At 36.8% G+C, this 14,980-nt stretch overlaps 1 protein-coding gene across 3 annotated transcripts in view; it reads right to left on the reverse strand.

Annotated features, from left to right (window-relative positions):
* The window catches only part of SCAPER (S-phase cyclin A associated protein in the ER), a 514,984-nt gene that overhangs the window by 388,772 nt on the left and 111,232 nt on the right, over positions 1-14,980 (reverse strand). For all 3 annotated transcript variants that reach the window (XM_039238174.1, XM_039238172.1, XM_039238173.1), the window contains 2 exons: positions 14,374-14,490; positions 11,858-12,018 (listed from right to left, as the gene is read on the reverse strand). In XM_039238174.1, coding sequence (XP_039094105.1) covers positions 11,858-12,018; positions 14,374-14,490 — 278 coding nt within the window. The remainder of the gene's footprint in view (positions 1-11,857; positions 12,019-14,373; positions 14,491-14,980) is intronic.

Here is a 14,980-nt window from a genome sequence, read left to right on the forward strand (position 1 = left end):
GGAGATTCCTTGCAAAAAAATGTTTAATTATAGACTCACATTTTTTAAAAAATACTTATTAAGTTCCTTCAAGTTTCTCTAATTCTTCCTATGTAAGTTTGCTTACATAGTGTTTTTCAAGAAATTTGTCAATTTCTTCTAAGTTTCTAAATTTAGTATATAATATTGTTCATCATATCCTCCTATTATCTTCTTAATATCCATGGGATTTCTACCAATGCCCTTATTTCATACCTGAGTAGTACGCTTTGTCTTTTTTTTTTAAATCAGTATTAGAAATCTGTCAATTTTGTTAGTCTATTTGAAAAATTATCTTTTGGCTCTGATTTTCTCAGTTCTTACCTATATCTTTTCCTTCCTTTGTATATTCCTTTGATTTAACCTGTTCTTTTCTAACTTCTGGAGATAGGCAAAAAATGTGGATTTTAGGTTTTCTTCTTTTCTAATATATGCAATTGAGGACAGAAATTTTCCTCAAAGCACAGTATTACCTTAAATCCACAAGATTTTAAATGTCCATTTCATTCAATTCCCATTTTCTAATTTTTACTGTGATTTCATCTCTGACTCAATGATTATTCAGAAATATATCCCCAAATTCCAAAAATCTGAGAACTATGCGGCTATCCTTTTACTTCTTTAAAATTTAAATTCAAGTTAGTTAACATATAGCATAGTATCAGTTTCAAGAGTAGAATTTAGTGATTGATCACTTACATATAACACCCAGTGCTCATACCAACAAGTGCCCTCCTTAATGACCATCACTCATTTAGCCCATCCCCCCCACCCACCTCCCCTCCAACAGCCCTCAATTTGTTCTCTATATTTAAGTCTCTTCTGGTTTGCTTCCTTCCCTGTTTTTATCTTATTTTTCCTTCCCCTCCCCATGTTCATCGGTTTTGTTTCTTAAAGTCCATATATAAGTGAAATCATATTATGTATCTTTCTCTAATTTATTTTGCTTACCAGAATCCACTCTAGTTCCATATATGGTGTTGCAAATGGCAAGATTTCATTCTTTTTGATAGTAGAGTAATATTCCATTGTATATATATACACCACATCTTTTTTATCCATCCATGAGTCACTGGACATGTGGACTCTTTCCATAATTTGGCTATTGTTGATAGTGCTGCTATGAACACTGGGGTGCATGTACCCCTTCAAAGTAGCATTTTTGTATCCTTTGGATAAATCCCTAGTAGTGCAATTGCCTGGGTTGTATAATAGTTCTATCTTTAATTTTCTGAGGAAACTCCATACTGTTTTCTAGAGTAGCTAAACCAGTTTGCATTCCCACCAACAGTGCAAAAGTGTTCCCCTTTCTCTGCCTCTTCCTGAACATTATTGTTTCCTGAGCTGTTAATTTTAGCTATTCTGACAGGCGTAAGGTGGTATCTCACTGTGGTTTTAATTTGTATTTTCCTGATGATGAGTGATGTTGAGCATCTTTGCATTTGTCTGTTAGCCATCTGGATGTCTTCTTTGGAAAAGTGTCCCTCATGTCTTCTGCCCATTTCTTTGCTGGATTATTTGTTTTTCTGGATGTTGAGTTTGATAAGTTCTGTATAGATTTTGGAAACTAACCCTTTATCTGATATGTCATTTGCAAATATCTTCTCCCATTCCATCAGTTGCCTTTTAGTTTTACTGTTTCCTTCAATGTGCAGAAACCTTTTATCTTGATGAGGTCCCAGTAGTTATGTTTGCTTTTGTTTTCCTTGCCTCAGAAGACATGTCAAATAAGAAGTTTCTGTAGCCAAAGTCAAAGGCATTGTTGCCTGGTTTCTCCTCTAGGATTTTGATGGTTTCCTGCCTTACACATAGGTCTTTCATTCATTTTGAGTTTAACTTTGTGTATGGTGTAAGAAAGTGGTCCAGTTTCATTCTTTTTTTTTTTTTCAAGATTAGCAAATGCTTTTATTTTTTTTCTAATAGTTTATTGCCAAATTAGTTTCCACATAACACTCAGTGCTCATCCCAAGTGCCCTCCTCCATGCCCATTCCCCCCTCCCACCCACATCCATCAGTCCTCAGTTTTTGTCAGCATTCAAGAGTCTCTCATGGTTTGCTTCTCTCCCTTTCCCCCACCATTTCCCCCCTTCTTCTCCCCCTTGTTCCTCCGTCAAGTTCCTCCTAATCCTCCTATACATGCAAACATATGGTATTTTCCCTTCTCTGCCTGACTTATTTAGCTCAGCATAACACCCTCAAGGTTTCATTCTTATACATGTTGCTGTCCAGCTTTCCCAACACCATTTGCTGAAGTATATACTTATCTTTTTAAGTTGATTTCTAACATAATTCTACTGTGTTCAACAAGACAAAGTTCAATCATCTGAAATTTTTTGAAATTTGTTTAATGGCTTTGCATGTGTCAATTTTGGTATATGTTCCATGTGTGCGAGGATCTTTATTTGGGCTTACAGTTACTACCATGACAAAGTAGCATAAATCAAAATGAACCCTCTTCATGCCAAACACAACTATAAAACTAGACAAACTATATAACTGAACCATTTATATTTTTTTAATGTTTTTATTTTTATTTATTTCTGAGAGAGAGAGAGAGAGAGAGAGAGAGAGACGGAGCAAGAGCGTGAGCAGGGGAGGGTCAGAGAGAGAGAGAGGGAGACAGAGAATCCAAAGCCAGGCTCCAGGCTCTGAGCTAGCTGTCAGCACAGAGCCCAACGCAGGGCTTGAACCCACAAACCATGAGATCACGACCTCAGCTGAAGTAGGACGCTTAACCAATTGAGCCACCCAGGCACCTTGATAACTGAACCATTTAAAGGCACTGGAAAGCAACCAAGATAGGCAAGATTTAAGGAACTAAAATTCCTGAGGAAAGGGAAGGACAACAGAGATCTGCATTCACCCTAGAATTTTTCCCTGAAGACATTCTGAATTCACAGTGCAGGGGAAGTGAGTTCTAGCAGAAACCAGCAGTCCTGTCTGGCTGAAACAGATATTGGAATTCAATGAGTCTAAAACAACTGAGACTTCAAAGGCAAAAATCTTAGAGAGGGAGGAACTATAAAAAAACGAGCCCAAAAAACCTGCATTTAATCTTCCCTTTAGAAGTCTGACAGCTACTAAGCTTTGCATATATAGGGCAAGGCTCCAAGACACCCAGCAAAAACACAGCAGCTGGGATGCTAATGAGCTAAGCAGATATTACAGCGACTGTGGAGTGCTGAGGAATTCGGGAATGTAGTAGCCTTGGCAAATGCCCCAGATTTTCAGGTAAGAGCCCAAAAGGAAGAAGGACAAAACTGAAACACATCAACTTTAATAAAACCTCAAACCAAACCTTAAAGGATTAAGGTGGACTGCTTATACTCTATCTTCTTGCCAGAAGAAAAAAAAACAGTATTTTTGAAAGGAGCCTCTATAATTTTATATACACCATGTTAAACATTGACTTAAATATTATGATCAAAAAAAAAAAAAAAACAACCAGAGTCAAATAACTGAAAACCTCCCCCAAAATGTTTTTAAAGTAGCAAACCCACAGGTAGTTCAGATATTTTACTTTTTAGACACAGACTTTTCAAAATAGCTATTATTAATATATTTAAGAAAAAATGAGTTAGACACATAGAACAGTAAAATGGTTCTAGGGTGATTCATCAAAAGGAAATAAAATGGAAAAGAATGGCACTGTTTGTTAGACATATCAATTATATCAAGTTCATTAATCATATTGTTTAGATATTGTATATCTTGATTTTTGTCTTCTTATACTATCAGTCATTGAGACACTTATGTTAAAAATCTCCAAGTATGAGTATAGATTTTTCCATTTTTCTCTCAATTCTGTCAGTTTTGGTTTATAAGTTTTAAAGATATGTTACATGTAAGTTTAGAATTATTTTCCCATTCTGTTAAAATAATCTTTCAATAATTAAGAAAGATTTCTCTTTAAAACGTTTCTCGGCTACTGTATACATTTTGTCTGATACTAAAGCAATGCCACCTTTGATTTGAATAGGATATTCATAGACTATCTTTTCCCACCTTTTTCTTCTGATTTTTCTGTCTTCATACTGAAGGTATATCCCTTTAAGCTGAATACAGTTGGGCTTTATTTTTAATGCGATTGTAATCATTGTTATTACATTTCAACACTTGGACCATTTACCTTTAATGTAAGAACTGAGATGTTTGCATTTACTTCTACCATGTTATAATTTGGTTTTCATTTGTTTCATTTGTTTTATGATTCTTTTTTTTTCCTTCCTTGGCTTCTTTTGCATTAATCACAAAGTTTTTATTAGTTGAACGTTCTTTTTCTCTTCTGTGTGGTTTTCTTGAATTCATAAATACATCCTTGACTTATAATATCTAATACAAATTAGTATTTTTCTAACCTCAAAGACAATGCTAGGACCCTAGAAAATATAATTTCCATTTATTCTTCTCTTGTCTTTTGGACTATTGTCGGAAATTCTCATTCTGTATGTATTTCAAGTTTCTCAAGACACTATGTTTCACACCATCAATACTAAATATTTAATGTACTCCACATGTTTACTCTTCCTGGTGTTCTTCATTCCTTCATGCATTTCTGGGTCTCAATTTGGGATCTTTTTCCCTCAACCTTAAAAAAATGTCTGTAGTAGTTCTTTTAGTGTAATTCTACTGATTACAAATTCTCTCAATTTTTATTTGTCTTGAATTGTCTTTATTTCACCTTTACTTTTTTGCTGGATACAGAATTCTTTCTTGTCAGTTATTTTCTTTCAGCACCTGAGAGATGTCATTCCATGGTCATCTGGCTTCCATTAGTTATCAACTTACTCTTGCTTCTCTGAAAATAGAGCTAACCTTTGGACAACATTAGTTTAAACTGTGTGGGTCTGCTTATACATGGATTTCTTTTGAAAAATACAGTATAGTACTATGAGTATATCTGTTCTTATGATTTTCATAACATTCGTTTCTCTAGCTTACTTTATTATAAGAACACAGTATATAATACACATACAAAATATGTGTTAATTGACTAGTTATGTTGTAAGGCTTCTAGTCAACAATAAGCTATTCAGAGTTAAGTCCTAGGGGATACAAAAGTTATACATGGATTTTTCAAGGGTTACTCAATGGTCACCTATAGTGTCTCTGTCTCTCTGTCTCTGTTTCTCTCTCTCTGGCTCTACTTGTACAGATTTTCTCTTTCTTTGATTTTTAGTATTTTTATTATATTACACATAATGAGATTTGTTTTCTATTTTTCCTGCTTGGAGTTCACAGTGCTTCTTAAATATGAGACTTGAGGTCTTTCAACAGTTTGGGGAAATTCTTAGGGATTATCTCTTCAAATGTTACCTTCGCACCATTCACTCCATTCTTTCACAGACTCGATTTACAGTTGTACCTCTTATGTACCTCTGTGCACTCTATTTTTTGCTCCATTATTTAGCCTTAATATTTTCTACTGCACTCTAATTCAACCCCAACTCTCCTAAATTTTAAATATCTTCTTGATGTGTGCAAATACCTCAGATGTTTTTTTAAGAACTTCATTTATCTTCCTGGATTCCTCTTTTCCAGAGCACTGGGCCCATCACAAATCTGGACTGGTTGTTCCCTAGAACTGGCACACAGCTATTATACTGGCATCAGCCCCATAGAGTATTACTTTCACTTCTCTTTTGGGCTAGCTCCCTCCAGAAGTAACTGGGTCCACAGAAATAAAAACAAAATTTTTTGAGATCTTGCATGAATGAAAATATCTTTGACCTACTTTCACATTTAACAGATAATTTCACTGAACACAGTATTTTATATTAGAAATCATTTTCCTTCAGGGGTGCCTGGTGGCTCAGTAATTTGAGCATCTGACTCTTGATTTTGGCTCAGGTTATGATCTCAAGGTTTCTGGGACTGAGCCCTGCATTGGGCTCTGCTGACAGCATGGGGCCTACTTGGGATTCTTTCTCTCCCTGTCTATCTCTACTCCTCCCCTGCCTGTGCTCTCTTTCTCTCTCTCAAAATAAATATACATTAAAAAAATCATTTTCCTTCAGAATTTTGAAGATACTGTTCAATTTTCTTGTGGCTTCTAGTTATAGTTTAGCAGAAGCAATTATACTTCTATATAATTATACTTGAAGAAGAAACATATCCTCTGTTGAAGTAAATATCCTTTAATAATCTCATGATTTCTTTCTCTCTCTTTCTAAAACTCATATTATTCAAATATTGGATATTCCTATTATCTATTTTTATATTACAAGCCCCAAGACTCGCATCTTAAAACACTAACCATGTTATTTCCATGCAATTCTTTGAATCAGAAATCTGAGGAGTGTTCAGTGGAGGGAGGTCTCCTCTCATCTCCACATGATATCAGTTAGAGTGGTTAAAATAAGGCCAGAATGTTCATGATGGCTTCACCATATCCCTGAAGTCTTGGTACCTGTTGGTGGCTGAGATAACTACTTCTCCTCATGGCCTTTTTCTCTTCACATAGTTTCTCATTATTCAACGGTCTATCCTGGGCTTCCTTACATGGCAGCCGGCTTCCAACAAGGAGAAAATGGTAAGTGAAAGGCCTTGTACAGGCTAGGCTGGGAACTTACAGATCACTCCAGTCACATCCTATTGATCACATATCAAGTCGCAGAGCAAACTAAAGATTCATGAGGAGGGGAGACAGACTCTACCACTTGACAGTGGGAGTGGCATGAATACACAGGAATGGAAGAAATTCCTGGCACCCATCTTTGCAAATTTTCTACCATAGTCCACAATCTGACTTCAGATTTCCAAAGTCTCCTAGGACTACCAGACACTCATCCAATTACATATCAATGTCAAGACCAGTATCTCATGATCGACACTGAATCTGGATTGTTCCTCAGGTGTGGATTCTCTTGAACCTGGCAGTTCAGTGGGAGAGAGAAGGCTTGAAGAAAATGCAAGGATGAGGCATCTCAACATTATCTTTATAGTCTTTCACTTAATCTCCTTGTTATCAATATAGCACTCCCAACGTTTGTATCTGCCTTGTATCCCTTAGTAGGAGACCATGTTTTTTAATTCTATACAGAATAAATCTCCAATATCCTGCTGGTGAGGGAGATACAGTCATCCTAATACTCATAGTTCAGGGCAAGTGGGGAGAATTTGGGATAATTAACATACAACCCCTACCTTTACTTGCACTTCCAGAGACATCTGCTCCCAATTTCTTATTTTTGGGGGAGTTCTGTGAAGCAAACTGTATTGCTTTACAATTTTGCCCACCCTCTGGGTCTAGGATTCAGCAAATTCACTCAAATGTCACCACTGACATTTGAAAGTAGAAAATGTCTTTCTACTTTCCAGCTTCCAAAAATTTGTTCATAACTCTTCTCCTATCCCTTTCCCCTTAAGTCCTATTTTTAAATTCTTTTAGGTGCACCTAGGTGGCTCAGTCGGTTAAGCATGTGACTTTGGCTCAGGTCATGATCTCACAGTTCATGAGTTTGAACCCTGCATCAGGCTCTGAGCTGTCAGCACAGCTGCTTCCAATTCTGTGTCTCTCTCTTTTTGCCCCTTTCTCGCTCAAGCACTCCCTTTCAAAAATAAATAAACATTAAATCTTTTTATATCATTTTGGTTGAGTTTAGGGAAAGAGGAAAGTAAATGTTTGCACTCTGTCACCTTTAACAAAAATCATTTTTCTAGGCTGTCATTACAAATTTCAATTCTATAGTTACTGCTTTATAAATTACTTAAGATAAACACCATAACTCACTTTCATAAAAGTGCATCAAAACCCCAAACCCTGGGGCACCTGGTTGGCTTAGTCAGTTAAGCATCTGACTTCGGCTCAGGTCACGATCTCATGGTATGGGGGTTCGAGTCCCACATTGGGCTCTGTGCTGACAGCTCAGAGCCTGGAGCCTGCTTCCAATTTTGTCTCCCTCTCTCTCTGACCCTCCCCTCCTCATGCTCTCTCTCTCTCTCAGAAATAAATAAAACATTAAAAAAAAAAAACCATACCCAGAGACCAAAGCAGTCTAAACCAAAATTTGCTTATATATGAACATGGATACTTTTTTTTTTTTAATTTTTTTTTAATGTTTTATTTATTTCTAGGAGAGAGAGAGAGAGACAGCGTGAGCAGGGGAGGGTCAGAGAGAGAGGGAGTCACAGACTGAAACAGGCTCCAGGCTCTGAGCTGGCAGTCAGCACAGAGCCCGACGCGGGGCTCGAACCCACGAACTGCGAGATCATGACCTAAGCGAAAGTCGGACGCTTAACCGACTAAGCCACCCAGGCGCCCCAATAACATGGATACTTTTAAGCCTAGTTATAATCAAGATCCATCATTTCATCTCAACCAAATGAGTCACATGCATAAATAATCTGAGAGCAACGATTTAAACAAAACCATCATATATGCCAATATCATGATTCTTTTAAGGTATTTTTTGCAATTATGATTTAACACATTTTTCTCAGACTCTTTCACAATACAAAAACTAAACTTGATGATTCCACATTTTCCTACCTCCTCCTAGAAGAAAGAAATCATGACTACTCTCAATTTTCTACTACTGTCACTCAGTTTGTATAGGAAACCAAAGGCAACATACTGGGTAAGAAGTATTATTTGAAATAAATCAACACAACTTAACTGAGACCAAAATGGAAAAAAGAATATCCATAATATAAAGATGGCAATGCCTTTGCTATGTCCAATAAAACATTTCTTTCTGAACTAAGAAGCTCCGAAGGGATCTTTCATTACAGAAAGCAGAAGGCAGTATTCTCAAATTCATGATGACTTAGTATCATTCTAAAATCCAAGCCTCTATAGATACATAAAAACTTAACTTGAGGTTGGGGGAGGGGCAGCCCAGGTGTGAGCATGTCCCTGGGCCCAGTGGCCTCGTAGCTGCCCTGAAGCAACAGATAGAGCAGGAGGATCTGGCAGAACCCTCAGTGCCAGCCTGGTGGATGCAGACCTCGCCAAGGGGACGGCTGGAGGAATCCACACCCTGGGCCTCTGGCCCGCAAGCCTAGGGTGAGAGCATGGCCTAAAGATTGTCCACTGGCTCCTCTCTTTTTCCTTCAGACTCTCCATACTACCCCAGGGTTAAAGGCAGTCAAGACAAGGGCTCCGAGAGCAATGGTTTGATCTCCCACTCTAATGATGAATTCGTCTTGGTAGTTTTAGAACAGGCCTTTCTTATGATTTGTGCTTCAAGATTAAGGACACTTAAAAGAGAGAAATTACACAGCTCACCTACAGCCAACTTTACAGCATAATCTTTAGGAATCACGAACAAACACTAGGTTATTTCTTAAGATTAGGCCTTGAAAAAACACTTGGATGCTGCATAGCCATGTATACACCTCAACATGAAAATGATCTTCCATTTTAAGGAAATCTCCCTCTTCAACCAGATCAACAGAAGTGGCTAGAAGAAGCAGAATGGACCCCCTATCTGACCAAACTCAACCAGAGATATTGAATCAATTGTTTTCAGACAAGAGTAAATCAGTACAAGATGGCCTAATCACCACTTTCTGCCCACACTACCACTGATCAGCCCCTTCCAGGACTGTCACTTACATGCAGTTATGCCCTGCAAAAGGGCACCTGGCTGAGACCATGAGCAAGAGCTGAAATCCTGCCGGGCTCCACTTACCAAGCCAAGTTTATTGGTGTATGACTGTGTCCACTGAAATTCCCTTTCAAAACTGTACCAAGGCATCCTGTATGGGTTAGGGGCAGTTCTGACCATTCCACTACCAAATCCAAGTCCTACCCAGGATTATATTCCTTACCTCAGACGGATTCAAGGTTCTGATAAACAGATTAGTATTATTATAAAGATGAATTATTGGACCAAAAATGAAATTAATTTCATAGGTAAAGCTCAAAATATTACTATTGATATCAATTACATTTGTATGTATTTATATGTGTACATATATATAGTTATGTGGAAACACATCTCTATCAGAAGTTTAGCACAATTTAAATTTAGTAAATGTTTAAAATGAGAAATTCACTCTGGATTTCTATATAAAATGCTTTATGAAGGAAATTCTTTTTTTTTTACATTAGAAAACCAGTTTTTATTTTTTATATTTTAAGTTCAGACAACTTTCAGTTAAAAGAGAGAAGATGATCTGTGTTCCAAAATAGATTCCGGTTAGATCTGATATGTTTCTCATTTTCTTTTTTTTTTTTTCTTTTTTCTTTTTTAATTTTTTTTTAATGCTTTGTTTATTTCTAGGAGAGAGAGAGAGAGAGAGACAGCGTGAGCAGGGGAGGGTCAGAGAGAGAGGGAGTCACAGACTGAAACAGGCTCCAGGCTCTGAGCTGGCAGTCAGCACAGAGCCGGACGCGGGGCTCGAACCCACGAACCGCGAGATCATGACCTAAGTGAAAGTCGGACGCTTAACCGACTAAACCACCCAGGCGCCCCATGTTTCTCATTTTCATTACTTCTCTTTTTGATTAATAAGAATCTCAATCCCAGGGGTACCTGGGTGGTTCAGTTGGTTAAGTGTCTGACTCTTGATCTCGGCTCAGATCACAATCTCACGGTTTATGAAATCGAGCCTTGCATCGACATAGAGCTGCTTGAGATTCTCTCTCTCCCTGTCTCTCTGCACCTTCCACACTCAAGCACACATGTATTCTCTCTCTCTCTCTCTCAAAATAAATAAAAAGTTTATAAATAAATTAATTAAAATCTTACTCTCTAGTCTCCAGTCGTCCCTCGTGGTACCTATCCTCCCCACTGTATTAACAGTGATCTTCCCAAATCAAGGCTGACTCTAGTCTCTTCTTAAAATAACTTCCTATGACCTTTGTTTCTGCAGAGTATATTATAGGTTTTGCATGATAAAGTATAAAAACCACTGTTGTCAAAGTCTATGAAATTCTTATGGGATAAACAGCACCTTGGAATAACAGTCCTTATATTTATTTGTGCTCCTTAATTATTCTGATGGTACAGAAAACAAGTGTGTAAACAAAGATAATATCATTTTAGTAACAAAACAGTATTCAAATATTAATGAAATGAAGTAGTGACATGCTACTTAAAAGTGTATACTGCCTAGAGAATAAACTAGTAGTCATTTTTTTTTCAATTTAAATCAAAAGAGTTATAAAGGATCTTACAAATGAATTGACAAATAATCACTCTCCTTCAGAGTGCATGGGTGGCTCAGTCAGTTAAGTGTCTTGAGTTTGGCTCAGGTCATGATCTCATGGCTGGTGAGTTAGAGCCCTGTGTTGGATTCTGCGCTGACAGCTCAGAGCCTGGAGTCTGTTTGGGATTCTGTGTCTCTGTCTCTCTCCACCCCTCCCCCACTCGCACTCAGTCTCTCTCTCTCTCTCTCTCAAAAATAAACATTAAAAAAAAATTGGGAGGGAAGGGGGCTGGGTGGCTCAGCTGGTTAAGCATCTAACTTTGGCTCAGGTCATAATCTCTCGGTTCGTGAGTTCAGGCCTCACGTTGGGCTCTGTGCTTATAGCTCAGAGCCTGGATCCTGCTTCAGATTCTGTGTCTCCCTCTCTCTCTGCCCCTCCCCTGTTCACACTCTGTCTCTCTCTCTCCCTCAAAATAAATAAACATTAAATTTAAAAAAAATTTTTTTAAAGAATCATTCTCCTTCAAGTTTACACAGGGTAAACTTGAGACTTGAATGATCTGCAAAAGCTTTCATACAGTTTTTAAGATTATTTTATTATTTTAAGGCAAATTAATATGACCTAAATGATACAAAAAGGTAAATATGCAACACTATTAGCACCAGTTTCAAATAAAATAAATAAAACTCCATAGCCTTCCACTTGTTTACCACATTAAAAGGTTGATTCAGTGTCACTTGCCATTTTTGCGGGAAGTCTTCTGCACTGTCACTGGTGGACAAGACTGGGAAGGCAACACATCTGAAGAAGCAGGAGAGCCTGTATGATGAGCCTTCACCTTGTCAGCCCAACTGACACCTGCGGGAGCCAGACGGGGAGCAGCCACTGTACCAGATGAAGCCCTATGGAGAAAAGTCTGCATTAATAAATCAAATATGGAAGTTAAAATTTTTGTATTTTAGATATATAATATTATTCTAGTCTCTGTTTATTTCTGATTTTTCTGTGTTATTTCCTTCCTCTACTAAATTTTGTCTAAATTTCTTCTTTTTCTAGTTCCTTGTGGTGTAATGTTGTTTAGTTCAACTTTTTTTTCTTAATACAAGCATTTATAGCATAAATTTTACTCTAACATCTGCTCTTGCTGCATCCCATAGGTTTTGGAATACTGTATTTTCTTTTTCTTTCAAGACATATTTTGATTTCCCATTTGATTTCTTATTTGCCCCATTACTTGTGCAGTAGTGTGGTATTTAATACTTCCATATTAAATATTTACATTATACAAAATAAAAAATTTGAAAAAAACTTTAAAAAGTGAAAAAATATATACTATGAAATATTATGCAGTCAATAAAAAGAAATGGAATATGCATGATAAAAAAAAGGGGGGGGGGACCTGAAATGTTTCCAAATAAAAAAGCAGTGTAGGGGGGCGTCTAGGTGGCTCAGTCGGTTAAGCATCCGGCTTTGGCTCAGGTCAAGACCTCATGGTTCATGGGTTCAAGCCCTGCGTCGGGTTCTATGTGGACAGCTTGGAGCCTGGAGCCTGCTTCAGATTCTGTATCTCCTTCTCTCTTTGAACCTCCCCTGCTCATGTTGTCTCTCTCTCTCTCTCCCAGAAATAAACAAAACATTAAAAAAAATTTTTTTCAAAGCAGTGTAGGGGCACCTGGGTACTCAGTCAGGTAAGTATCACCTCTTGATTTTGGCTCAGGTCATGATCCTACAGTGGTGACACTGAGCCCTGCATTGGGCTCCACACTGAGCATTGGGCCTTCTTAAGATTCTCTCCCTCCCTCTCTCTCTGTCCCTCCCCTACTTACATACTCTCTCTCCCCCCTATATCTGCAGAAAAAGAAAAAAAAAGGCAGTGCAACATTTTACTCCCCACTGATTTGGTTATATAAATGTCACTTGTATATCACTGTTATTTACATCATGTTTATTTAAATAAATTTAACATATTTCAAAACTATTTTTTTTTAATATTTATTTTTTGAGAGAGAGAGAGAGAGAGAACAAGAGCAGGGGAGGGGTAGAGAAAGAGAGGGAGGGAAAAAGAGAATCCCAAGCAGACTCCAGGTTCCAAGCTATCAGCACAGAGCCTGACGCAGGGCTTGAACTCACGAACCAAGAGATCATTTACCTGAGTGAAAGCCAGACATTTAACTGACTGAGCCACCCAGGCATCCCAAAACTGCTTAACTTTTCCCAAAAAAAGGTAAAATTTTAAATTTATGCTTAATATATTTAAATTTTAAATAAATTGTGTGTGTGTGTGTTTCCACATATACAGAGTACCATAAACAGCAATTTAAGTCAAATATAATTTAAAAATTTATGTTGGTCTAATACTTCATTAATTTAATATATTTATGGCAACAGGGATGATATAAAAGCTCTCATTATTTCAGTTTAAAAGAAAATTTCGGTTAAATGGGGACCCCTAAAAATATACATATATAACTTAAACATCTTAATGTAAAACTCCTATTTTTTAATAATATAAATGTACATTAATTTGTCAATCTATTGGTAATAGACACTATCAAAGGACATATTCAAAGTCCTGAAAGAAAAAGACTTTCAACCAAGAATTCTATGCACTACAAAACTATCCTTCCAAAACTAAAGGACATTTTAATATAGTCTCAAAAATAAAAACCGAGAAAAACTGTCAGTAGCAGACCTGCCCAACAAGTCATACTAAAGGGGGTCCTTCCAGCCAAAATGAAAGAACAATACACAGGATCGTGAATCCACATGAAGATATAAAGAGCACTAATAAAAGTTACTACATAGGTAATAAATACAAAAAATAAATGTCTTTTTTCTTTATAAATTATTTTCTACTGATTTAAAATATAAATGTATAAAATAATAATTATAAAACTGCAATGATGGGATTACAATGCATCAAGATGTCATTTTCATGACAGTAACAGTTTATGATATACATTTAGATCATCTGTTGTAAAGAAATTGACAGTTCATGTTATGAAGCATTTAGCATGAAATATGTTTATGAGTTTTAACTTTTGGATCCTAATTATATTTGAATATATTACATTTTCTAGAAGTTAAACTCTACTGTCCTGGATTTTTTTAAATTTTTGACTCAAACAATTTCAAACATATACACAAACATATACATGGATTTTTTAAGTGGAATATCAGTTGTATAATACTATATTACCACAGAAAATAATTTACTGTAATACAAGCCTTAGTTGGCTTTTTTGAGTTTGTCTCACCCAAAATTTAAGCTTCTTCGAGCATTTGATGTTACATTTATTCTATCTGTTGATGGACTTGGAATCACATGACGTCCTGGAGACATCTTTTTTACTTCCCAGGCCAAAGAAGTTGGTCTGTCAATTCAAGACATAAAACAGATTAAATTAACAGAGGAAAAAGAGAAATTTTTAATTTTTTCTCTGGTTGTTACTGGGTGAATACATAATTAGGTCACAATTTTCCCCTAGAGTTCTATTTACTGGCAAGTTACCATATTACCAATAAGCAACACAGATGACGCATGGTCCAGGATTTCCCACCCAGTGCAACAGAGCAACATCTAAAAAGGGCTTTGAGGTTACAAAGATATGAGATACACTACTTACATTTTAAAAGTCTCCATATACCCAGCTAAAAACACATTAAAAAGACAATGGTACTAATCCAGCCTACTTCTACAACTCAACTGGTGTATGATGCCCTGGAAAACTAAGTGTGTAGAACAGAGATCAAGACAGAAAAACAGTTGGGAGGGTTAAATAAAGAATACGCAGAAAAATATGAAGTCTCCTTTTCTCTACATGGGAGTGGGAACATAAACATTCCCTTGCTTTTTGCTGGGAA

Source organism: Hyaena hyaena, unplaced genomic scaffold (assembly GCF_003009895.1).
Source record: "Hyaena hyaena isolate Hyena2069 unplaced genomic scaffold, ASM300989v1 scaffold_137, whole genome shotgun sequence".
Classification (NCBI taxonomy): Eukaryota; Metazoa; Chordata; class Mammalia; order Carnivora; family Hyaenidae; genus Hyaena; species Hyaena hyaena.